Here is a 27,374-nt window from a genome sequence, read left to right as displayed (position 1 = left end):
AGCTGACCAATCAGAGCTGCAGCACGGGGCTGGTCTGTCCTAGTTCCTACGGTTCCTCCTGGCAGCACGTACGACACTTGAGATGGTGCAAGGATGTTTGAAGCCCTCTGGCTTGAGGTAGGACTCTCACCGGTGTCTCTTACGGATGTTTTAGGTGGACTGATTTCCAGTGTCCTGGCTGAATGTAGGTTTCTATGTTTTGGGTTACACTGGTTTCAACTGGCTTTTGTCAACATTGTCTGCTTTTATGTAGCAGGAAAACAAAGGTACTGAGGAATTATATTTAGGGGAGGGGGTGACACGATTAGTCAGCGTGGATGTGTTCTGATCATTCAAAGGTCTGGTTCAGGGATGGGCAAGGTGGGCCGTGTCTGTTTCTGGATTTCAAACCAACTGTTGCTCTTAATTATTTGATTAGCCCAATCATTTACAAGATATGTAATTTATAGCCATATTCCGTGATATAAACAGCAGCTGATAAATGTTCTCGCCTTGTAGCATTTTATTGTGGTCTAATTTACGAGTGAATCGGTCATATTGCATATGGCTAATTAGCTGATTGAGCCAGGGTAACTGGTGGCAGCAAAATTCTGCATCCACACCAGCCCTCCAGGACTGGAGTTAGTCCTGCATACACACCGGCCCTCCAGGACTGGAGTTAGTCCTGCATACACACCGGCCCTCCAGGACTGGAGTTAATCCTGCATACACACCGGCCCTCCAGGACTGGAGTTAGTCCTGCATACACACCGGCCCTCCAGGACTGGAGTTAGTCCTGCATACACACCGGCCCTCCAGGACTGTTACATAGTTGCCCATCCCTGGTCTGGATCATCTCTGGTACAGGTGGGGAGACAGACTAAGATCTGAGGACTTAAGCTGGATTAAACACAATCGGGACATCTGAGAGGCTTTGGGCTTGTTTTAGACTTCTGCGATACAGACAGGCACTCTCCCTTTCCTGCCGTCTCTCGCTCTCGCTATCTCCACACGTCCCTCCACCTCTCCCTCCTTTCCTATGTTTAAATCTATCATTGGAGCAGTGACAGGGTGCTAGAAAGTCAACAAACAAGAAATTGATTAATTACCATTTTAGTGTCACTGCAGCCGATTTGATTGTTGTCACTGCAAATGTTTTCCCACTCAGAGGCATTCCTGCCAATGAAATGGCTCTGAGCTGGTTACAATGTGGAGCCACGCTGACCTTTGACCCTCCCTCCCACAAAAGATTTAAGACATCTCATTCGTTCTCAGACTGTACTGTATTTAACACATATCCTACAATGACTGACCTCATACACTACACTAAAGGCCAATGCTGTAGGTGTAATACTATATCATATGTTCTGTGTGTGTGTGTGTGTGTGTGTGTGTGTGTGTTTTAAATTTCCACTCGCATTCCAGTTTAACCCTATAAACTGTTCAGGAGATATTGTAAATCTTTAATGTTTTCCCAAGTGCATTGTAAAAGTGATTGAAAGGCATCATGGTCAGTGGGAACCTTTTACTGGTTGTGTGCCTCATTATGTATTTTATTGTCTTAGTGTCTTTTATGTTTTCAGTACATCTTAAATTTATTTTATTCCTTCCTTTTATCACTTTCATTTTATTTTATGGGGAAGCACGTTGCATTGCTGGCATACGAACAGAACGTGCTATTTAAGAGATCGACGGTTTGGCTGTGTGTCTATGGTTGACCTGCGTAAGGGTCACCTTTACAGGTGAACAGGTACGGCAGTAATAACAAGATCGGTTTACCCCTCTGCCCATTCACAAAAGCTTGGCACACTGTTCTATGAACGTTCATCTCTTCTGTCCTTACACCCGTTCCAGAATCACAGGCAGGCTGTGTGGATTCTGTAGAAAGGATTTGGAATTTGAATGAAAGATTCTATATGGCGATTAAAGATTCACCTTGTGTAATTCTCAACTTAGAATCCTTGCTATTGGGCCGTCACCAGAACCTGTCCCATGAACAATCCATAATGCCTGAGCTATGTCAATAATAATTGAAACTGTTGCTTCAGAAGGACACCGTTTGCATAGCCAGGCTAGCAGTCATCCAGAGTGCCGTGTGGCAGCCATTATGGATCAGCATGGGCGTCATTGTGGTGCAAACTGCCAGCCCTCTGGCTGTAAAGTGATAAGGGTTCTGCCTTTACGAGTCTGACCCAGGCTGATACCAGGGGAAGCGATATGGGTAGGTTCATCTTAGGCTTCCTCCCTACCACCGAATGCATTTGAAACATGAAAGAAAATCCTACTGATGCTGGATGAACAAAGGGATATAATTAACACAGAAAATGAAGGAATTAAGGATCAAATAAGTGGATGGAGGAAAACAATGAGCAATGAGACTATTGTTCCAACAACTGTGGACCCATCTCATGAAATAAACATTCTCTCTCTTGAAAAATCTGTCTGTCTCGATCTCTCTCAGCAGAAAGAAGGTTTAGTAGGTGTGAAGTGTTAGGTTACGCCCTAATTCTGGAGATAATAATGGAGTTTTTGGCGCCAACAGCAGGAGCAGCAGACCCTGGGCATTGGGCGCACTGTGATGACATGGGGAGGGGTGGGGGCCACCAAGGAGACAGAAGGATGGGGAGGGGTGGGGGCCACCAAGGAGACAGAAGGATGCTTGTACAAAGTCTGTCACTTGTTTGAAAAAAGAAAAAAGACAATTTTTGCTGATTCAGAATGAAAATCTTTTTTTCTGTTAAAGCATTCGTTTTTTTTGGTTAAGCTCTTAAAAACTACAGTCTGAGCTCAGGGAAGCGGGGCAGAGTCGAGCACACCGCAGCCCCCTTACCGAACTGGAACGGAGCGGCTGTTGACAGCTTCAAGCTGAAGACAGTTGAGAGTTAAACCAAAAAGTGTACAAAGAGCGGACGAGTTGGAGGAGCCGGTAACTCAATCTCCCAAACAGTGCTTTTCTCCAACCATAATAAACAGCATCACAGCAGCTGGAGCGCTGCCTGCCGTATTCTCACTTGAGTAGAGCGGTGTGCAGTGGTTTCGTTTCTTCAGACTCTGCGGTCCAGATGGAGACGACATCATCTTCAATAAGGGCCTGGAATATGCGCTGGCTATCAGAACAATACCGTACTCGTATTACAGTGAGCACAACTCTAAACTGTCGGTTATGGGATACAATGACACAGTCAGAATTCAAATCTAATAAGGTTTTGAATTCAGGCACTTGCATTTCTGCTAAAAATGTAGCGTAATGTGAGCGCTGTGTGTTGGCTGAGCTGCATGTGGGGCGAGATCAGGTGTGAGAGAGAATGAGCGAGAGAACAGAGAGAGAAAGAGAGCTCAGCTTGAGACAGGTGACTGCACTGACTACTTGGCATGAGGCTCCTTCACCTGATGGGCGTGGCCCGGATCTGATGTCACAGTGCTCCCTTGTCATAAGTGACAGGCAGAGCAGGGAGCACTGGTTCTGCTTCGGTCGCCATGCCGACAGCTCTGATTATTCCCACAGAATAACAACACCTCCTACATATGGGGCCCCTGACCACAGGCCCTCTGTCTTTCCTAGATAGGTCATTTCAATCTCCAAGGCTTCACATGCATTGACATTCAATTTATTTTTTAGTTAGGTTCGTCCAGTCAAAAACTTGGATATACAGACAAACAGCAGGGTGCTGTTGTGTTACAATGAATCTGTATGTGATCAAAAGCACTGAACTTTAAATGGTACAGTGTTAAACATGAGAACTTTATGCAAATTTTAAAGCAAGATTGCATTTGAATTCATTTATTTGACTGTTTAGAAATTATTTTGATGCTTTGACTTATGATGCTTTGACTTATGGTAGAACCTATGCACTTGTAAATCGCTTTGGATTAAAAGCGTCTGCCAAATGACTAAAATGTAAATGTAAATGTAAATTTTAGAGAAAAGGGCCCTGTGTAAAAATTTGCGAACGCTTTTGGATTGTTTCTTTGTTCATTTTTAAAAAGATGATTATTTATGCCCAAACCCAGGTTATTTACTCATACTGCTTCAATGAGTCAGTTAGGTATAATTCCATGACTGACATGACTTAAATCTTAATTAACTCCATGCCTTCTAATATATCCAACTGCAGTGGCTGTTCTGTCTGGTGTTAACAACCATGGGTTCCTCTAAATAGTTGTCCAAGGATTTCAGAATGAACATGGTTCATTTCCACCAAGAAGGAGAAGGCTAGAAAAACTCTCTCAATGTTTCAAAGTGCCTCTTTCCGCTGTCAGAAACATTATTAGAAAATAAATGGAACAGTTCAATTCAAGGCAAGGTCTGGAAGATTGACCTGAGCTGCAAAAAAGAGCTGCCAAAAAAAGTAGCAAACACAGGTCTAGCTGTTCACAGGACAACAATGCAACATACTTTAACAACAAAGACCTACAAGGCAGTTGCCAGAAAGGACGACCTCAACAGAAAATTAAGCATCTGAAGTATGCAAAAGAAAACACTGAGAAGCCTGACGCCTTTTGGAACAATGTGCACATGTACCGACGAAACAAAAAAGGAACCTTTTGGCCACCATCAAAGAAGTTAAATTTGGAGAAAAAAGGGTGAAGTGTTTGTAGAGAAGAACACCTTGCCAGCTGTGAAGCATGGAGGTGGATCCGTTATGATTTGGGATTGTGTAGCAGCTGGGGGCACATGAAATATTGTGCGAGTGGAAGGAAGAATGGATTCCACCAAATATTAAGAAATTTGAGAGGCTAATGTTCTTAGGTCAGTCTGGACATTTAAGTTGAAGAGAGGTTGGGTATTCCAGCAAAACAATGATCCAAAGCATACCTCAAAATCAATTATGAAGTACCTCCAGGAAAGACGCATGAAGGTTTTGGAATGGCCACCACAGTCCCCAGACTCGAGTATTATTGAAAATCTGTGGAGAGATCTCAAACATGCTGTACATGCAAGGAGGCTGAACAATATTTCTGAGCTAGAGGTGTTCTGCCAGGAAGAATGGGGAAAATTCAAAAAGTGAGAATTGAAAGACTCTTCGCGTGCTACAGGAATCGTTTACAAGCTGATAGTTGTCTGAGAAGGAGTTACAAAGTACAAACTGACAGGGTTCCCAAACCTTTGCACAGGGCGTTTTTTATTTCATTTTTAAACTGTAAAAAAAAAAAATAATAATAATAATAATTTAAAAAAAATCATGAACATAAAAAGGAATCTTGCTTTAAAATGTGAAGAAATGTGTCATGTTTAACATTATACCATTTAGAGGTCAGGTTCACTGCTGTTCACTGAGATATTCATTGTAAAAGGCGTTCTGGCTAGGGGCATTTTTGCACACTACTATATCATTTCCTGGAGTGCTTGCTCTTTCCTGAAAGTGCGCAGTCAATATATTTTCTTATTATATATTCAATAGTTATAGTTATTCGATTTTTTAACTGCTTGTATTGTTTATCACCAGATATTGTGACTTTAAGTTAATTGTGTAGCTAGTTGCCTCAGGTTCAGAAAAGGGGAAAACAGCAGTGTGGTGTTTTTACCCTAGAGCAAATTACAATGACAGTATTGACATATTAATAATAGCTTACTGATTGTCTAGACTACTGTATTGTACAGGGGTAATACAAACAATGGAAACATTTTTGGGAGCCACTATTCAAGGAAAATGATTGATTCACTCTCTACAAAGGGCAGGAGAGCTTCACTGGGTTACACCGCTATTAATCCCTGGTGTAAGATCACAAATAGGCGAATGGAATGTTCTTAAATGGACATTCTAATGCTGATGAAACAATCACTCCTGGTAGTCGAAAGCAATGGAGCTCTAGAACGCTGGCCTAGGAATTTTGAGAAAACATTCTCAAACAAGGGTTTGATTGGCAGCCACTAGTGCCACCACATCCGGAGGCCTCCTGCCTTCTAGAACTCGCTCAACATTCCGTCCCCTTTGTGAGGTCACAGGCTCGGGGAGGCTGGTGGCCGCGCGAGGGTTAAGGGCAGGCGTGATCCAGCACCCCTCCAGAGCTATCCTGAATAATTCAGCGATGCCGATCCCGTTTCAGCCACCCGCGAGCCGCAGCCAGAGGCTACCCCCCAGAACACAAACGCACAACCAGCAGGCACCACAGAGCCCCATAGTGGAGGACAATTAAAACAACGCTTCGCCAGAAGCAGGCCGCTGCAGGACCAGTACGCGGGGTAGAGCGCACATACAAAATGGGGAGGGACGTCTGTAGACCATGATGGCAGTGGACGGAGTAGCAGAACTTTGTGCTATACATTTTAAAAATAGTTATCGAATCAAAAGAATAAATACTAAAATACAAACACGGCGCGGTATTATTCAGTTTAGCAGCTCACTGCAATTTGGTGTAGTGATTTGGGTGTTGGTCATTTGGAAAACATGTCAAAATCAACATTTTAAAATGTAGAAACACCCAAGGACATGTGTATCCTATAGAGACTCGATAGCAGGTACATATCCTGGAGGACAGCAATGTCTGATGGTTTTCTGTGCATTTCAGCATCTGGGATTCATCACAGTCACTGATTGGCTAAAGAACAAAGAACCTACACCCCTTGATCTCAAGACCTTCGTTGGCTGCTGATTGGAAGGAAACCACAATGATGTGTGAACCCTGTAGACCAGTGGAGGCTCCTCCATAGAGGTGGAGGAGGCCTGGCCTCCCCAATAATTTGAGAGAAGAGAGAGATTAAAAAAAAACAATAAATATATTTATTTTATTTATTTATTTTAACAAAAAACATATTTTTTATTTTTTATATTTTAGTTTTGTTCATAAATCTAAATTTTCCCATGGCTAAAACCCAATATTGCAATTGTAAAGCAACAGGCCAGATTTCCCTATCAGTTTGTATTAAGGGAGGCCAGGCCAGGCCAGGCCAGGCCTCCCCTAGGAAATGAGATTCTCATAGAAGTCAATGTAATGCATTTTTTTTCATGCCAATATGTGATTGGCCAGATCACTGAAAATGGGTGGGCAACGGAGGCCTGGCCTCACCATGCATTGTGTCCAGGGCTGAAAGATTGACATTTTGTTCGTCCAATCACATGCTACTGGTTCATTTGGAATCAACTATCCTTTCCTTTCCTATTCAACACAGAAGCCATTTTGAGAATTCGCTAGTCACTTCAGTCAAACAAACACTCGCCATAGTGGCTACGAGTGTCCTATCAACTTGTGCTTTTCAGGAAATTTAGAGAACACCCCTGGCTATCATCCCTGGAGTTTATAGCTCATTTGGCCAAACACTTTTGCTTAAAACTACCTCGGAAGTCGGCGAGATTCTAGCGCAATTTGAGATCTTGGGCTGGAGATATGCAGATTCCAGATACTAGGGAGTGAGAATTACATTCAATAGGTCATGTTAGACACCATTTGGGATTTATTGAACAGTTTTATTTTTAATGTAGTCCATTTCGTTTTATTACAAGTCAATTTAATAATCTTCCATATCAAATTACCGAATTGTTGCTCTGTGAGGAAATTCACTCTAAATACGAATAGAGTGCTGCCCTCTAGTGGATAACGTTAACGTTAGATAAAGCCAACTGGAACCATATTTTTACATATTTTATATTAAATATATTGAATAAAACTACATATGATAAAGAAAGTGTTATCTTATCTTTTTTATATGCTAAACTTGATTAAATTGGTGATTACATGTTGAAGCTGTAGAAGAATGAAAAATGTAAGCTAAACAAAATTGTTTTTAACTACATAATTAAAATTCCTGCCTTTTACACATGTTCACTTGGCATTTATATTACATCCAAATGTCATTTCTCAGCTTAATTATCAGGCAGGCTCATAGACTTACAGCAATGTCATTTCTTCAGGAAGGCACAAGGCTAAGCTCTGCACAATGAATTTCATCAGCCAGAACTTTCTAACTGTAGCTTACACTCCAAATAGTATGCCTTTGGCCAGCACAAAGACAGATAAGAGAACAGGGAACATTCCATCGCGAGTGAAGTGAGCAAGCGGAAAAAAATGGCCTCCTCAATTCTGGAAGTCACCAGCCTCCACTGCTGTAGACACTGGGATGGTACAGTCCTATCAAGTGTTAACCCTGTAGACACTGGGATGGTACAGTCCTATCAAGTGTGAACACTGGGAAGGTACAGTCCTATCATGTGTAAACCCTATAGACACTGTGATGGTACAGTCCTATTAAGTGTGAACACTGGGAAGGTACAGACCTATCATGTGTAAACTCTATAGACACTGTGATGGTTCAGTCCTATCAAGTGTGAACACTGGGAAGGTACAGTCCTATGACACGTAAATCATATAGAGATTGGGATGGTACAGTCCTGTGACGTCTATCCTTTACAGACACTGCAATGTTGCGGTCATATGATGTGTAAATTCGATAGACACTGATATGCTACAGTCCTATGATGTGTAAACCCTATAGAGACCGGGTTGGTACAGTCCTATGATGTGTAAACCCTATAGAGACCGGGTTGGTACAGTCATATGATGTGTAAACCCTATAGAGACCGGGTTGGTACAGTCCTATGATGTGTAAACCCTATAGAGACCGGGTTGGTACAGTCCTATGATGTGTAAACCCTATAGAGACCGGGTTGGTACAGTCATATGATGTGTAAACCCTAAAGAGACCGGGTTGGTACAGTCCTATGATGTGTAAACCCTAAAGAGACCGGGTTGGTACAGTCCTATGATGTGTAAACCCTATAGAGACCGGGTTGGTACAGTCCTATGATGTGTAAACCCTATAGAGACCGGGTTGGTACAGTCCTATGATGTGTAAACCCTATAGAGACCGGGTTGGTACAGTCCTATGATGTGTAAACCCTATAGAGACCGGGTTGGTACAGTCCTATGATGTGTAAACCCTATAGAGACCGGGTTGGTACAGTCCTATGATGTGTAAACCCTATAGAGACCGGGTTGGTACAGTCCTATGATGTGTAAACCCTATAGAGACCGGGTTGGTACAGTCCTATGATGTGTAAACCCTATAGAGACCGGGTTGGTACAGTCATATGATGTGTAAACCCTATAGAGACCGGGTTAGTACGCTCTGGGACCGCGGGGTGCACGATGGGGAAAGCATATAGGTCTCTGGGTCTTAGGAAGGGGGCACCCTGCTTTCCCAGCCGCGCTCGTAGCATGAAGCATTAGCGCGCTAAAGGAAGCAGCTGCTATGCTATTCTCTCTCTCTCTCTCTCTCTCTATTTTACTGAAACACCACCCCGAATCGCACAACAGCCAATGTTTTTACTGAGGGGGAGGATGCAAGGGGGTCTGGGACCCGGGCTGACACCCCCCACCCAACCAGCCACACCTCAAACACAGCGCACATGACGAATGACCACTCAACACTTCAGCAGACAGGGGAATAATAATGGATAAATAATCTATTCCCCGTGCAACTCTATTTTCTCTTCTTTCTCTTCCCCACACTCTTCTTCCTGGTATTGTCCTATCGGGGGTAGGGGGCGTGGGGTGGGGCCGGGGGGTATTTCAGACTATGATGAATTATGAGGTGCGGAATCCCCCCCCCCCTACACACACACGCAGACACACAGACACACGTGGGGGTCCCACAGGGGGTCTGACTGCCAGAGCATGTGTGTAGGATATGCCTCTTAGGCCCTTTCTAGCTGAGATGTGTTGCCCTTTAACTGCACAAAAGCACAGAAACACACACATACACAGCCAAGCTACAACAGAAGCAACTTGGGTGCACATTTTTTGGTGAAAAGCAGACGGGAGCAGCAGTGACTCCACTGAGAGCACCAGAAAATGAGTATGTGCATGTACAGTGTGTGTGAGCCTGTGTCTGAGCCTGTGTGTGTGTGTACAGTATATGTGAGTGTGCGTGAGCCTGTGTGTGTGTGTACAGTATATGTGAGTGTGTGTGTGTGTGTGTGTGTGTACAGTATAAGTGAGTGTGCGTGAGCCTGTGTGTGTGTGTACAGTATATGTGAGTGTGTGTGTGTGTGTACAGTATATGTGAGTGTGCGTGAGCCTGTGTGTGTGTGTACAGTATATGTGTGTGTGTGTGTGTGTGTGTGTACAGTATATGTGAGTGTGTGTGAGCCTGTGGGTGTGTGTGTGTGTATGTATAGTATATGTGAGTGTTTGTGAGCCTGTGGGTGTGTGTGTGTGTGTGTGTACAGTATATGTGAGTGTGTGTGAGCCTGTGGGTGTGTGTGTGTGTGTGTATAGTATATGTGAGTGTTTGTGAGCCTGTGTGTGTGTGTGTGTGTGTGTGTACAGTATATGTGAGTGTTTGTGAGCCTGTGTGTGTGTGTGTGTGTGTGTACAGTATATGTGAGTGTTTGTGAGCCTGTGGGTGTGTGTGTGTGTGTGTACAGTATATGTGAGTGTGTGTGAGCCTGTGGGTGTGTGTGTGTGTGTGTACAGTATATGTGAGTGTGTGTGAGCCTGTGGGTGTGTGTGTGTGTACAGTATATGTGAGTGTGTGTGAGCCTGTGTGTGTGTGTGTGTGTGTGTGTGTACAGTATATGTGAGTGTTTGTGAGCCTGTGTGTGTGTGTGTGTGTGTGTGTAGGGGAGTTGGCAGAGTAGACTCTCTCTCAGCTCTAATGTCTACCAGCTGTGCGGTTTCTAATATTTATTTCTCATGCAGCCCTCCAACTTTTTGGAGAGGCCTGGTCCTGGGACAGTTTCCATGGTGCTCGCTCCGAAGCGACCACGCCAGGAGCCCCCCCCCACCCCACCCCGCCTCTCTGCTCTGCGCTCAGCTGACACGGACCAAACTAATCTCAATCCACTCACCCCCACCCCCCCCCCCCAGGGCAGTGACACGGACCAAACTCATCTCAATCCACCCACCCCCTCCCCAGGGCAGGGCGAGCTGCCTATGCTAATATTGGTTTGAGCAGCCGTACGTATGGAATGAACTCTTAACTGGCATTTCCCGCATGCTTACTCCTCTGCCCGTCGCCTCCGTGTTTGGAGGTCAGTGCGAGAGGCTGGAGGCTGCAGGTCGAGTGCAGGGAGGCGTCGTGTGAGAGTCCCAGGAGCGACCGGCATCTGACATCGGCTGAAAGAACCTTTACCTCCAGCTGAGAGACGTGCCACCTCTCGCTTTCCTTCTCCCTTCCTCACTTGCTCACTCTCCCTCCTCCTGTTCAGTCTTAAAGCAGTGCGCATATGGTCCCAATTGGACCATGGCGTTGGGTTAACTCCGGACAATTATCCACGCTTCTCTCGTTCTCTCCCCGTCTCTGTCCTTCGCCTTTTCAATCCCCCGTTTCACTCCTTTTCTCTGCCTCTTTCTTACTCATCCCTCTTTTCTCTGTCTCTTTCTTACTCATCCCTCTTTTCTCTTATTTCTGCTGTGTCATCAACTAAACTGAACGTTCTAATCCTGACTTAACAATCACAATGGGTAATTGAAAGCGTATGCCGTTCATACACGTTCAAGCGCAGGTACACACACACATACATACACACATACACATACACATACACACATACACACACACATATGGTCCAGAGCAAGCCAATCTATGCAGTGAGACAGGAGACTACCTCCTTCCCTGGGATGTGTTACAGCCAGCTCTACACTGTGCTGTCAGGAACCTTCCACAGGCTGCAGGTCACCTCTCAACACTGAGAATCAGCTTTCAGGGAGTTCTCCCAATGGAATCCCATTTTTTTAGCGCTATAAATATCGGAGTTTGTATTTTTGCTGGGACACGTGAATGGCCTGTATTGGTTTTGGAGCTGTATAGTGGGGCTATAGCCAGGGGCTGGGACGACGGGGAGAACAGAGAGGATCTATACAGAGAGAACAGAGAGGATCTACACAGAGAGAACAGAGAGGATCTACACAGAGAGAACAGAGAGGAGCTACACAGAGAGAACAGAGAGGATCTAGAGAGAGAGAACAGAGAGGATCTACACAGCGAGAACAGTGTGGATCTATACAGCAAGAACAGTGTGGATCTACACAGAGAGAATAGAGAGGATCTACACAGAGAGAACAGAGAGGATCTACACAGCAAGAACAGAGAGGAGCTACACAGAGAGAACAGAGAGGATCTAGAGAGAGAGAACAGAGAGGATCTACACAGAGAGAACAGAGAGGATCTACACAGAGAGAACAGTGTGGATCTACACAGAGAGAACAGAGAGGATCTACACAGAGAGAACAGAGAGGATCTACACAGAGAGAACAGAGATCACACAGCCACCAGGGGTGTGTGTGTGTGTGTGTGTGTACAGTATGTGTGTGTGTGTGTGTGTGTACAGTATGTGTGTGTGTGTGAGTTATTGTTCTTGGAGGATGTTCATGTTGGAGGATGTTCATGTTGGAGGATGGTCATGTTGGAGGATGGTCATGTTGATGGGAAGGCGCCAGGCCTCTGCAGAGGGCGTTTCCAGCGTATGGTCCCAAAACATCGCTGCCCTTTCCTCTTCACCCCCAGCCAATCAGGGAGGCTCTCGCGGCTTAGGACCGTAACCGCGGACAGTCCGAGGCGGGGGTCTCATATATATGCGGACGTATATTTCACTGTGACCAGGACTGTTTGAAAATAGATAGTTTTCAAGGCCACGGGCCACCGTGTCATTGTGAGAACGGCATGTACGGTTTCTGCAGGGGGGGGGGGGGTGCACTTGCAACAGTTTTTTTGTTTTCTTTCTGGTAATAACTCTTAACGTGACGTAAAATATGCCTCATACATCATACGTCATGTTTCCTCACAATGGCATGTGCTTCCTTGTTTTGTTTTTTTCATTTCGCAATGATTGTAACTTGACATGACTTAAATCACACACCTTTTACATTCATGCAACTTACAGCATGAAGCGACTCATTGCATGTGCATTACAAACTCCTCCACTACCTTCAATACAGTCGTATATGATCATACCTGCTATTGGTACAACTCATGGAACGTGTACACCTGGTAGTGTGTGAGGATTACCGCCGTATGAAATGGCTCCACCCAAATCCCAAGGGGTTTGGGCTTTGGTTGAGAAAAGTGAGAAAGTTGAGTTTGGTAGAAGGTTGAGAGTGAAATCTTGGGATTTTACGGTAGTTATGCTTAAGTGTAATATGGCACTCTGGAGACTGAAAGGGTTAACAGATGAAACATTTGAAGTACTATCTCATTTGAAACTTTTTTTTAATTTTTTAATTTTTTTTTTACAATAGAATAGAAAAAAAACCTAATTAATGATGAAAAGCATTTCAAACCTGTTGGTGGGATAGTGACTTCCAGTTCAAAGCGGCTGACATTTAGCACAGCGGTGAAGAGACACTCTCATTTCCTCCTCAATCTTCCCAGCGTTCAGTCAAACGTACCTTTGGTTCGTTGTCCCTGCAGATGTTTAAACTGAAGGGTCATCTCTGTGGTCTGTAGCAGGCACCAGGCAGCAGGACAGAGTGTACTAAAGACAAAAAAACATGAACAGATTCAAACATTGCAACATGAACAAACAGACATTCTGGAAGTTTCAAAACTTGGTTGCAAATGTTACAGCTGTGACCATGAGATGCAGTCAGTTCTCTTTCAGGGTCTTTAAAAAGACAAACACATTGAGAAGAGGTGGAAATTCCAAGTTCACAAAGTAAAAATCCTCCTCAGTATTTCATTCCAATCGCCTAGATTTACTGGCAATTCTTCTGCCAGGCGATAAAACTAGTGAAATCAGCTGGCTGAGTTCATCAGTGACAGAAACACGTGGCAGGACTATTACAAGTGCTGTGTTCAGAATGGCTCCCTATACACTGTATAGTCCACTATTTAGATGATCGGCCATTTTTTTTGGGTGTCCAAATCTACCGTATCAGTTTACTCAATACTCCCCACAATGCACGGCAGAATGTAGGGAACAAACGATGTACAAACGATGTACAAACGATGTACACGACTTGATCACCGGAGAGATTGTTGTCAAGATGGCGAAGGCTGAGCCTGCGTAAGGCTGGCAGAACATGCCGACGCATGTTTATTAGTTATTCATCACAGAGAAATTATTAGTACAAGTACACAACAAGCCAGGAAACCTTTTGTTCTAAACTTGAAAAAAATTAAAATTGCATTTCTTGCTTGCTGACCAAGCCGCTGACAGCTGTCACGCAAGGTTTCGCGTTGCTAAGTAACCTGCTCAGAATCCATAGTGTCGACATCATCTCCTCTTTTCACCGCTGAATCCCCATTCAGTTCTCTTTGTAGATTTTCCTATGTGGTGTATAGGGAGGGAGTGAGTGAGTGAGCCATTCTGACCACAGCCTAGGATTCAGCCTATGGTGATGTTGGGACCCAGATCATGTGACCGCCGCTGTTCTCTTTGCCACAGCAGAAGAAGGCCCAGCCGCCGCCCGAACCCGAGTCCCCCGATGGGGCGGACCAGGACCAGGAGCTGGAGCGGGTGACCGAGCTCTTCCCTCGTCTCTGCCGCCTGGTGAGGGTGGACACGGGCTACGGCTTCAACCTGCACAGCGACAAGGCGCGGCCGGGCCAGTACATCCGCTCCCTGGAGCCGGGGTCACCCGCCGACCACGCCGGGCTCAGGCCCCAGGACCGGCTCGTAGAGGTCAGAGTTCACCAGCTCGTAGGCACTATACATGAGGGTACTTAGGCTTTTTTGGAATATGTTATGTTTGGAATATGTCCAACATTCTAAGTCAGTGTTCTAGAACTCACCTGTAGCGATTGTGACATCAACATTAGAATGTTCAGTTAAGATGATCTCACACTTTAAAGGGTTAGCCCAAGCAGCAAAGGTAAATACATTTCAAATATGCATTTATTATACACAAATATGTAGTGTATAAATTTACAATATTTATGTCAATTATGTCTGTGTGCACATGCATGAATGTGTGTGTGCATACATACATGTGTGTGCATGAGGCTATGCATATGTGTTTGTGTATGTACACGTATGCATGTGTGCAGAGAGGGAGGTGTGTCTGATAGAGTGCAGGTGTGTGTGATGTCCTTTCAGTCTTCTAGTTCCCACACCTCCCCATACTGTGGCCCAGGGCCTGCATTTAATCTGTTTCAGAGAAATGAACCTTTCCACAAAAACACACTTCTCAGAAATGTCCAGCCATAGTACAGATGGAGGCAGTTTAGAGATTCATCAGGAAATTCCAGTGAGATTACAGCAGGTCTGTGTGTGTGATGACGGAACACAGTCACTGGCTCATTTAATGAACCGCTGCAGAGTGTGGGATGCTATGGCGTGGGATGACTCTGGGGCTCTGACAGGGGGACACGTCCTCTCCCTGCGCTGGCTGGTTCAGCCCGGTTCAGTCCGGTTCAGCCTGGTTCAGCCCGGTTCAGCCCGGAGATGGGAAACGGTGAAAACAGGGGGAACACGTCCTCGCTCTGCGCTGGCTAATTCAGCCTGGTTCAGTCTGGAGACGGGAAACAGGGGGGACACTTCCTCACCCTGCACTGGCTAATTCAGCCTGGTTCAGCCTGGTTCAGTCTGGTTCAGTCTGGTTCAGTCTGGTTCAGCCTGGTTCAGCCTGGAGACAGGAAACAGGGGGGACACTTCCTCACCCTGCACTGGCTAATTCAGCCTGGTTCAGCCTGGTTCAGTCTGGTTCAGTCTGGTTCAGTCTGGTTCAGCCTGGTTCAGCCTGGAGACAGGAAACAGGGGGGACACTTCCTCACCCTGCACTGGCTAATTCAGCCTGGTTCAGCCTGGTTCAGTCTGGTTCAGTCTGGTTCAGTCTGGTTCAGCCTGGTTCAGCCTGGTTCAGTCTGGAGACGTGAAAACGGGGGGCACAGCGGAACATGCGGGCTGATGGGATGTGGGCGGGGGGGTGTATTATTGCAGGGTAAGGTGGATCAGGAAGGGTGGGGGTCCCGGCCGGAGAACTCCCTGCTCTCCGGAGCTCATAATGAGTGTGCTGAGGGGTGGGAGTGTTTCCTGAGCTGAGCACACATCACACACACATGTATAAATACATACAAATACATACACACACACACGTATAAATACATACAAATACATACGCAGACACACATGTATAAATACATACAAATACATACGCAGACATACACACACATGTATAAATACATATACATACGCAGACACACACACACACACACACACACACATTTATAAATACATACAAATATATACGCAGACACACACAGGCACAGATAAGCACAATCAGTGAGCACTTTATTAGGTTGGCCTGTACACCAGCTTGTCAATGCAAGTATTTAATCAGTCAATCATGTGGCAGCAACTAAATGCATAAAAGTCAAGGGGTTCAGCTGTTTTTCAGACCAAATGTCAGGATGGGGTAGAAATGTAATCTAAGTGACTTTGACTGTGGAATGATTGTTGGTGGCCTTGTTAATGAGAGAGGTCAGAGGAGACAGGAAGATGACAGTAACGCAAATAACCACACATTACAACAGTGGTATGTAGAAGAGCATCTCTGAACACACAGCACGTCAAATCATTGAGTGGATAGGCCACATCAGCAGAAGACTTAATGGGTCAATTGCAGTGTGCTTAGCTGGAGTTTAAACCACAGGCTTAAACGTCTAGACCACAGATCTGCATTTGAATTGGAATAGCTAAATCTTAGTCCACAGCTTTGGATGACTGCTCCAGTTACTATGGAGATATGTGGTCTAGAGGTTTAAACCTAAGCTAAGCATACTGCAATTGACCTATTAAGTCTAATAAAGAAGTCTAATAATCACCGAACAAAGTGCTCACTGAGTGTACATACATGTGTATACATTTGTGTACACAGCGAAATGCACACTCAAGCGCATATATGCTCACTCACTAGTAAGCACATATACATCCATCCATCCATCCATCCATCCATCCATTATCTGAACCCGCTTATCCTGATCAGGGTCGCAGGGGGGCTGGAGCCTATCCCAGCATACATTGGGCGAAAGGCAGGAATACACCCTGGACAGGTCGCCAGTCTATCACAGGGCACACACACCATTCACTCACACACTCATATACCTATGGGCAATTTAGACTCTCCAATCAGCCTAACGTGCATGTCTTTGGACTGTGGGAGGAAGCCGGAGTACCTGGAGGAAACCCACGCAGACACGGGGAGAACATGCAAACTCCGCACAGAGAGGCCCCGGCCGACGGGGATTCGAACCCAGGACCTCCTTGCTGTGAGGCGGCAGTGCTACCCACTGCACCATCCGTGCCGCCAGCACATATACAGCTATGTTCAAATAAATAGCAGTGCGTTAAAAAAAAGTCAATAGCTTTTAGTTCCATATTTCAAATGAAACATTACACATTCAATTCCACATCAAAGCATTAACAAATTTTATCAAGTCTGCGTTATTCGTTTACAGGAAGCAAATAAAAGGAATATCAATCTGTTCAAAAAAATGGCAGTGTCGACATTTTTCTCTTCAAACTCAAACACTTACTGTATAAACTGAAACATTTGACATTTTTTACGATTTAACTTCACTTTAAATTACTGAACTAATATTTAGTTGCATAACCATCATTTTTGATAACTGCTGCGCATCTGCGTTGCATCGAGTCAACCAACTTCTGGCACCTAGAAACAGGTATTTCAGCCCAGGATGAACAAACTATATTCCACAGTTCCTGCAAATTTTAGGGTTTTGCTTCAGAAACTGCATTTTTAATGTCACCTCACAAGTTTTCAATGGGATTGAGGTCGGGGGATTGAGCTCAATTTTTAATGAAATTATATTGTTCCTCCGAAAATTGTTTGGAACGGGCAATTCAGAAGGAAATATATTTTATAACAATGTGTGAAACATTTGCTTCCCTTCTTCCTTAATAAAGGACATTTAATGACACCTGTTTTTCACAGAATGAATGAATTCTCTAATTAAACTCCACACTGCTATTATTTTGAACACGCCTCTTTCAATGAATGAGTCGATTACTCAGAACATGACATGAGTCGGGTCTGTTGTTTTTCTATTACACTACTACATCGACAAGTAAAGTATTTTCCATGCAGAAATATCACTACTGCTAACAACAGTGGTTCATCAGGGTACTGATGTTGTTGTACTGCTATTTTCTTGAACACAGCTGTACAAACATACACACAGAGACACACACACACACACACACACACACACATACATACATACACATACACATGCGCACTAGCATAAACACATATTCACTCAGACACTCACACATAAACAAACACACACAGAGACACACACACATGCGCACTCACATAAACACATATTCACTCACACACTCACACATAAACAAACACACACACACACACAGTCCCCTGCAGCTGCCCTGGCTGCTAACTCTCTCCAGATGTGTGCTGGTGTGTGTGTGTGTGTGTCTGAGCTGCGAGCGTCATCGTGGGTGCCGGCCCTGAGACGGGGACCCTCGATCCGCAGGGCAGGGGAAGCCATACATCAGGGCCTGAGCAGACAGCCGCCGCCCGAGCACTGACCCTGCGCAAGGCGGGATCCGACACGGCCGTTTAACGCACCGGGGTGGGGGGGGGGGGGGGGGGGGGGGTCACCACGGTGATACAGGCTGAACGGGCCTGCGTCAGCCAATCAAGCAGAAGCCCGTGTCCAAAAGCACACAGTATGAGCGTGCAGTACCTTAACCTTCATCATACTTCCAAGTGTTCTCGAGCAAAAAAAATGGATACTTCAGCATACTATTTTATCACATGGGGTATGCCTGCCGTCCACTCTATTGTTGCTATTTCCAGCGTGCCATTGTCAAGGGCACAGGCCACTAGAACTGTGATAACAGAACAATGACGTCGCGCTACAATGTCCCCTCAGAGAGGGACAGACTGCTGCTGCCACAGTTTCATTCACGCATTTGTTAGACTCCAAGGCCAAAGTCACTTATAAGTCCAAGGTGGCAAATACAATGAACACAAATAACAAGCACGGTTTTTACCTCATCTGCTGGCTATGTGGGGCTTCAGGTCTGGGTTTTTGCCTACCTGCTTTTCTTGTCAGTTATTCTGGGGAAGTGCCTGGTCTTACACTGATCTGGGGAAGGGGGGGGATACATCTCCAGTCCTGGCTTCTCCTGAGAGGTTGAACAGAGCGGTAAATCCCTCTGGCTGTTCTGCGCTAATTCGGCTCACAGTCCCGGCTTGTCAGGGGGATCTCCTCCTGGATCAGGGAAAACAAAGGGGGGGATTTCCCATGAAAACAATTAAAGCAGACAACCCACCTCCCCACTGCCCATGCCTGCTAGTGCCCCCTAGCCCACGCGGCCCGGTACTGCGATTTGCTCACAGACAGCAGCGCCGCTTGCTGTACTGCATAGACATGCATTGTTTTTCAGTGTTAAACAGGAAATATTTTCTTATTTTCGATTGTGTTGTGCGACTGTGGGCGATCGTGTTGTGCGATTGTGTGCTATTGTGTTGTGCGATTGTGTTGTGCGATCGTGCTGCGTGATTGTGTGCGACCGAGTTGTATGATCGTGTTGTGCGATTGTGTTGTGCGATTGTGTTGTGTGATTGTGTTGTGCGATCATGTTGTGTGATTGTGTTGCGCGATCGTGTTCTGTGATTGTATTGTGCGATTGTGTTGTGCAATTACGCACTGGCGGTTAAGCCTGTCCCCGGCACACTTGTGCAGTCTGTCAGCAGCTCATTAGAAGGCCGGCCGTCCCTCTTTGTCCCGCTCCATTAGCCTGGAGCTCGAGCAGAAACCAGCACCTGCCCAGTCCTCACACGCTGCCACGGCGACCAGAAACCAGCGCCTCACTTGGCAGCTCTCCTCTCCCTGTCGTTCAGAAGCCTGCTCTTCATGATTAACATTACAGCTGATTTATTACAAACCCCTTATTAATATCATTCTTTTTTTACCCTTCATTATGTGTATGGTGCTCATTCATGATAATACATTTACTCCAGCATTGTCGAGCATTGAAACTTCTTATGACTGTGCCACAAGTAGATATTGCATGTATATTGGCGAGTCTTATTGTATACACTACGTCAGGGGCCAACAACCGTGTTCCTGGAGATCTATCGTCCTGGAGGTTTCCACTCCAACCACAACACAGCACACCTCATTCAACAGCTAGGTGAGATCTGGAGTGAAAACCTGTAGGATGGTAGATCTCCAGGAACACGGTTGGTGACACCGGCACTACATTGTAAGAACATACAGTCAGGTCCATAAATATTGGGACATCGACACAATTCTCATCTTTTTGGCTCTATACACCACCACAATGGATTTGAAATGAAACGATGTGTGCTTTAACTGCAGACTTTCAGCTTTAATTTGAGGGTATTTACATCCAAATCAGGTGAACGGTGTAGGAATTACAACAGTTTCTATATGTGCCTCCCAAGGGACCAAAAGTAATGGGACAAACTAACAATCATAAATCAAACTTTCACTTTTTAATACTTGGTTGCAAATCCTTTGCAGTCAATTACAGCCTGGAATCTGGAACGCATAGACATCACCAGACGCTGGGTTTCATCCCTGGTGATGCTCTGCCAGGCCTCTACTGCAACTGTCTTCAGTTCCTGCTTGTTCTTGGGGCATTTTCCCTTCAGTTTTGTCTTCAGCAAGTGAAATGCATGTTCAATCGGATTCAGGTCAGGTGATTGACTTGGTCATTGCATAACATTCCACTTCTTTGCCTTAAAAAACTCTTTGGTTGCTTTCGCAGTATGCTTCGGGTCATTGTCCATCTGCACTGTGAAGCGCCGTCCAATGAGTTCTGAAGCATTTGGATGAATATGAGCAGATAATATTGCCCGAAACACTTCAGAATTCATCCTGCTGCTTTTGTCAGTAGTCACATCATCAATAAATACAAGGGAACCAGTTCCATTGGCAGCCATACATGCCCACGCCATGACACTACCACCACCATGCTTCACTGTCCATAGGATGTTGTTCCAGAACTGTAAAGGCTTTTTTCGATGTTATTTGGCAAACTCTAATCTGGTCTTCATGTTTTTGAGGTAAACCCTCTGTATTCACTCTGGTGAAGTCTTCTCTTGATTGTTGACTTTGACACACATACACCTACCTCCTGGAGAGTGTTCTTGATCTGGGCAACTGTTGTGAAGGAGTTTTTCTTCACCAGGGAAAGAATTCTTCTGTCATCCACCACAGTTGGTCTTCCGGGTCTTTTGGTGTTGCTGAGCTCACCAGCGCGTTCTTTCTTTTTAAGAATGTTCCAAACAGTTGATTTGGCCACACCTAATGTTTTTGCTATCTCTCTGATGGGTTTGTTTGGATTTTTCAGCCTAATGATGGCTTGCTTCACTGATAGTGACAGCTCTTTGGATCTCATATTGAGAGTTGACAGCAACAGATTCCAAATGCAAATAGCACACTTGAAATGAACTCTAGACCTTTTATCTGCTCCTTGTAAATGAGATAATGAGGGAATAACACACACCTGGCCATGGAACAGCTGAGCAGCCAATTGTCCCATTACTTTTGGTCCCTTAAAAAGTGGGAGGCACATATAGAAACTGTTGTAATTCCTACACCGTTCACCTGATTTGGATGTAAATACCCTCAAATTAAAGCTGAAAGTCTGCAGTTAAAGCACATCCTGTTAGTTTCATTTCAAATCCATTGCGGTGGTGTATAGAGCCAAAAAGAGGAGAATTGTGTCGATGTCCCAATATTTCTGGACCTGACTGTATATAAATAAAAAGGGACTTCAAACACCTGCTGGAACTGTCCTCTGTCACCAATCAGGCTCCGGCCACACAACTATACCTGAAAGTTAGACCTTAGGGCTCAGGTAGACAGACATGCTTGGTAGACCAAGCAAACTCAATCGTGTATATACAGTAACTGGTCACAAGACCATTCCAAATCTGCCCTTTGTTTTATTTTTTATTTTTTTATATTACTGTTCCAGTGCATACATACTTTTTGGGTTATCTAGTTCCTGAGATAACCTTAACCATTCCTGAGTTTGCAGACCCTACAGGAAGAGTAAGCTGTAAATAATGATAATTATTATAGCTCTACTAAATTGTCACTGTTTAGGAAATGTAAAGTTTGGAACGGGATGGAGAACATCTGTGACTCTTAAATCTAAAAGCTGAAGTCGAAGGAAGAGGGCTGAGCCAGGTTTTTGGCCTAGAGGATACTAACCACCCAGGGACATAGCTGCCACTGACTGCTGCCTTTGCATTCAAAGGGCGGAGTGTATGTGAGTGTAGGCAATGAGTGGGCTGGAGAATTTGCCCGCACCCTTTCCCCACCTGTCCTGGCTGTTGAAGAGGTGCGGTGATTAGCCCCCCCCCCCCCCCCCTCTGTTTTTATACAAGCACCCCTGAGCTACCAGGTGAGTCCTGATTGACAGGCTACCTGCATTTCATAAGCCCATATGAATATTAAACTAATTCCCTCTAAGGACACTGATACCTGAAACAGAAGCTATTGGTGCAGCTAGTGCAGCTCATCAATATTTGATTGGCCTCCTGTTCATTCTGCTTTCGGAGGTTGTGAGAGACCAGCTCTGCCGGAATACAGGCTGCCAAGAGTGTTTGCACTCTGCTGTTTAAACAAAAGAAGAGGGCAACAATAGGTTTGTCTTCGGGCTGTATCAGGGTGTTAGCATGTCTCGTTCTTGTCTTAGCCCTCGCTGCTCTTGCCACTTGTATAACCATAAAGTCAGGTGCTGCTAAGAAACTGAAAATAATTGACACCTTATTGACGGGTATGGAGCCGTCTTCAGCTTGTTGCCACGGCTACAGATGATCTGTGACAGATTTACAGAGGAATTGAAGACCAGGGAACAGGCATCAGAGAGAGTTAGAATGATCCCATTCACAGGTCTGGGAGCAAATTGCTGCATTTCAGAAATTTCAGGAGAAATGCCTCTGTTAGAAATGGTAATTATTGTCGTTGGGGGTAGTCTGCCATCTGTTGGTGGCACTTGGTAATGGCGGGTTAGACCCCACAGGAAGGTGGCTGCGAGCCGCACTAACAGCGCTGGGGGTGGGGGGGGTGTCTGCGCAGGTGAACGGGATCAACATCGAGTCCCTGAGGCACACGGAGGTCGTGGCCTTCATCAAGAGCGGGGGCGAGCAGACCCGGCTGCTGGTGGTGGACCCGGACACAGACGAGCGCTTCAAGAAGCTGGGCATCGTCCCCACAGAGAGCCACGTCAAAGGTTATTACCCACAATCCCCCAGGCCCTTCTCACCGCCTCCCCTACGGACCGTTTCTCATGGTACAACCCAAACCTTGATTATCCTGCTGTAAAATCCAGCTATGACCAGCTTGAAATACCAGCTACCAGCTGTGTCAAAACATAGGTTGAGCTGGCCTAACTGGGCGACCAGCTACCAGCTGTGTCAAAACCTAGCTTGGGGGCAGTCTGTTTTTTTCAGCAGGGTACACCTGTGATTTGTATGTTACTTTTGTCAAGCGGAAGAAAGGCATCTTGTCCAAAATGTTTGTGCGAGAATAAAAATTCGCACTGGGAGTGCTGACCTGGGTTTTATTAATTTTGTACTTTATTTAGGATTTAGCTGCCAGTCTTAGTGATTTATCATATGGAGTTCTTCCATAATTTTGCCAATGAAACAGGCCTATGGCTCACTCACTGCCTCCCCTATAAAGGCCTTTCACAAGGTCGGACTGGAATCACAGAAAAGCCCACAATCCTAGGCCTTCCAAATTATGGTAGAAAATAAATACAGGAAGAAGAAAGTCGTTCCAAATAAAGACATTGTGCACACTTAATCGTTATTGATGAGTGAAGGCTCGTACCTCATTGTCCTGGTGCGCTTCCTCCCCCTGGTGGACAGATTATGAAGAGCAGCCTGTGACCAACGGCTCCCCGACCATCCAGGTCAACGGCAGCTCCATGTCACACTCCACACACTCCACCCAGTCCACACGCTCGGAGCTGAGCACCCCCGACACCAGCATGCAGGTGAGGGGGGAGGAGAGTGTGTGTGTGTGTGTGTTTATACCCTGTGTGTGTGTGCGTGTGTTTATTCCTTGTGTGTGTGTGTGTGTGTGTTTATTCCCTGTGTGTGTGTGTTTATTCCCTGTGTGTGTGTGTGTGTGTTTATTCCCTGTGTGTGTGTGTGTGTGTGTGTGTTTATTCCCTGTGTGTGTGTGTGTCTTCAGGCTGCAGAGGAGGCAGAGTGCCCCCTGCTGGACCCGTTTGTGGAGAGCGGGCTGAGGCTCAGTCCCACGGCAGCAGAGGCCAAGGAGAAGGCCCACGCCAAGCGCGCCAGGAAGAGGGCGCCACAGATGGACTGGAACAAGAAGCACGAGCTGTTCAGCAACTTCTGAAACCGCGTCAACTCTTCCTCCTCCTCCTCTTCCTCCTCACAGACCACTGCGCCCAGCCCCGCTCTGTGCTCACTCCTAACAGGACTGAAGAGACATTTTCTACAATGCGAAGCACCTCATAGACCTAGCTTCTAATTCAATAACTCTCACACACTCTCTCACTCACTCATTCTCTCGCTCACTCACTCACTCTCTCTCTCTCTCTCTCACTCACTCACTCACTCATTCTCTCTCACTCTCACTCTCACTCAGCAAGCTAAATTATCTCCACAAGGGGAAGCTATTAGCACTCAAGCAGCTGAAATTTGGGTTTGCTGCAAGAGCAGTGCTTCGCATCAATGATGTGCGTCATTGTTTGTAGAAAGTGCAGGTTTCCAGGGAAACTGGGTGTCATTTCTCTGGAAATAAAAGAAAAGCAAAGCAAACTCCTCTGGGGGCAAAGACATGTGACCCAAGCCCACTCCTGCCCCCTGGTGGTAGATGAAAGGATATTCTGACCTCACACATACCCCAGATGCACACATCTGGAGCTGCAGCCCCCCTCCCCGCCCCCAGCGTTCACAAAGGCTGCTTCTGGGCTCCTGTCATGTCCGCTCATCTGGAGTTTTCCAGAACATTTCCTCTCAGTGGGCTTCCCTCTCGGCCAGAACATCCGTCTCCCACGCTGGCCTGCCAGACATTCCCCCCATTACCACCCCCCCCCCGCTGTTATCTGACCGTGTTAATAAGCCCCGACACAACATCACAACGCCCTCCTGGTTCCACGAGAAAAACGTAAAAACATGCACAAGCCGGAATCCCAACACCCACAAGCGCTCTTCAGCGAACCGTTTGAGAGTAGGCTGGGGGTAGGGGGACTGTGGGGGAGGTACTTTGCATTATATCCCTGGGTTCATACACTCATAGCATGCAGCCCCATCCTCCACCCCAAACACGTACAGACGTGATGTCAGTGTTGGCGTTTGTAATGGTGACAAATATGACAGATCCCGTTTTATCACAGCTGTGTTTAAACCCGAGGAGAGAGAGAGGAGGAGGAGGAGGAGGAGGAGGAGGGACACAGAGATAGACAGAGAGGGAGCACAGCTGTGGCAGTAATTCCCATGGGGATTACAATTATGTGCACTTCCACTGCTTGAACAGCAGGGGGAGGCAGAGAGAGAGAAAGGGAGCTTTTTGCCACCTCATTATGAACCAGTGACAAAATGGGACTGGGTCTAATAATGACTGAGGAAAGGCACAACTGCTCAGTGTGTAGCGACAAGACTGGGTCACATGCACACAGACACACAGACCACACAGGCATTGCTCTGAGTATCTCTGGCTAGGGGGGCAGTGGGGCTGCTTGGACCTCTGGAACCTCTGGAACAATCTTGTGGGCAGGAGAGGAGGATGATCACATTCATGGCTAATCCATAGCACCTCTCATGGTCGCTGGAATTTAGAAACACAATGGCATTGTAGGTGTGAATTCCCTGCAGATACTGCACGTTGAGGGAACATTGAGGGAACGTTGAGGGAACACTGTGAGCAACGTACCCATCAGCCGCAGGTGAGAACGTTCTAGACTGCTGAAGTGTAACAATCCCTTGTATCACATGGCCCTCTGATCTCTGTACCATGCGACTCTCAGGTTTAAAAACATTTTGGAAGAGAAAAAAAGAATACAACATGCAGAAGGAAAGTCCAACTCTTTAAAGCAGTATTCAACTTTGCCTGCTGTCAGTTTTTGGTCAGCCATCTTTCTCATTGCTGGTTTACTTTTTACAGACTTTGTTCTGGTGATGGGAACCAGACTTACACCACTTAGAGCTGTGGTCCGATGGGACAGAAAGATTGGACTTTTGTTAGAGACTGGGAAATCCCCATGGCTCAACTTTCCTGCTAATACATTACAGTTATTTAGTGGACTTACACTCGACTCAACTAAGGAGAAATGTGGGATGAAGGGCCTTGCTCAAGGCCCCAGCAGCTGTGGAGGCCTGAAGCACCAACCTTTCCAGGTCCCAGTCAAGCAATATAGGCCACTATGTTCTGCAAGACAGCTGTAGGACACACAGAGAACTTCTGGCCGCTCATGTGAAGGAGGACAAAGCCATCATAACTTGTGCTCTCACACAAAAGGCAGGCTATGACAGAAATACTTCATCAGAAGTGCTCACCCCTGGTTACTTAGTCAAAGGGTTTCCTCGAAGGACGGTGATATGAAATATTTACTTGCAGCAAGACATACCTTTTAGAGTTTTAATTCTAATCCATAAGAAATATGAGCATATCTTGAAAATCATTTAGCAGACTCACGTTCCAAAATAACTTGAACTAGTCACCACAGGAACTCTTAACAGGAAACAGGAAGTGCCCACGGAGCCGTGCCTCTTCCTATCGATTAAACAGCCTCTGTTCTGCGCCCGATTCCACTGGAGCTGTGGTGAAAGTGGGTCGTACATCCGGTCGTCAAACTGAAACTGCCGCCATGACAGACGTCCGTTTCCTCCTGCAAGGCGCTGTTATTACAGTTATTTCAGTTCATATTGGTAGCATTATAGTCATGATACTCAGTTGTGCACCTCCCTGTTTTAAAAGCAGAGAGACTGCCTGGACATCTGCCTGGACATCTGTTCACCATCTTTGTATTCTGACCCTAGCCCTCACCCTGAGCTCAATCCTACTAGTCTATCTGGATGGATGTAATATTTACATGAGAACACACCAGCACAGTTTGCATTTTTTCAATAAAGTGTAACACCCTTGTTTATGGATATGCTGAGAACAGACTGTTGTTCCTCTCAGCTAAGCTAACACTCAAGAGCTTTGCCCTGTGGACCTCATTCCCCTGTGGTTTAGCTGTAATCCACTGACAGTTTCATCAGAAAAAGGTTTGACATTGATATGAAGGCTTTCATTACAGAATAAAGAATTTCTATATTAGAACTTCTGCGTGGCAATAGAAAGGGTGTATTCATGCAAGGGCAAAGACTGTGTGAATCTAGATCTTTCTGTAAATAATGATTCACTGCTAAGAAATGTGCGTTTGTTCTCACTGTCGGACAGGAAAATCTATGAGTCATCGCACAGGGCTCTCCATCACAAATATTGACAGAAAATATAAAATTTAACTGAA

The 27,374-nt window shown here is 45.7% G+C and overlaps 1 protein-coding gene across 3 annotated transcripts; it reads left to right on the top strand.

The window, feature by feature from the left end:
* Window positions 1-27,374, top strand: LOC133114754 (Na(+)/H(+) exchange regulatory cofactor NHE-RF2-like). Of its 3 annotated transcripts, none has more exons than XM_061224365.1 (5): window positions 1-117; window positions 14,307-14,540; window positions 22,964-23,177; window positions 23,758-23,885; window positions 24,086-27,374. In XM_061224365.1, exons 1-5 carry the CDS (start codon window positions 94-96, stop codon window positions 24,251-24,253), a joined length of 768 nt encoding a protein of 255 aa, XP_061080349.1. In that variant the 5' UTR covers window positions 1-93; the 3' UTR covers window positions 24,254-27,374. The 3 variants fall into 3 exon arrangements, with proteins under 3 accessions (XP_061080349.1, XP_061080350.1, XP_061080348.1); XM_061224366.1 differs by having other exon boundaries at window positions 25-117; window positions 14,304-14,540; window positions 22,964-23,117; XM_061224364.1 differs by having other exon boundaries at window positions 25-117; window positions 14,304-14,540.

The sequence above is a fragment of the Conger conger genome, chromosome 16 (genome assembly GCF_963514075.1).
Source record: "Conger conger chromosome 16, fConCon1.1, whole genome shotgun sequence".
In the NCBI taxonomy this organism is placed as follows: domain Eukaryota; kingdom Metazoa; phylum Chordata; class Actinopteri; order Anguilliformes; family Congridae; genus Conger; species Conger conger.
The sequence above is the reverse complement of the archived record's forward strand: the minus strand, read 5'-3'. Positions and strand labels throughout refer to the sequence as shown.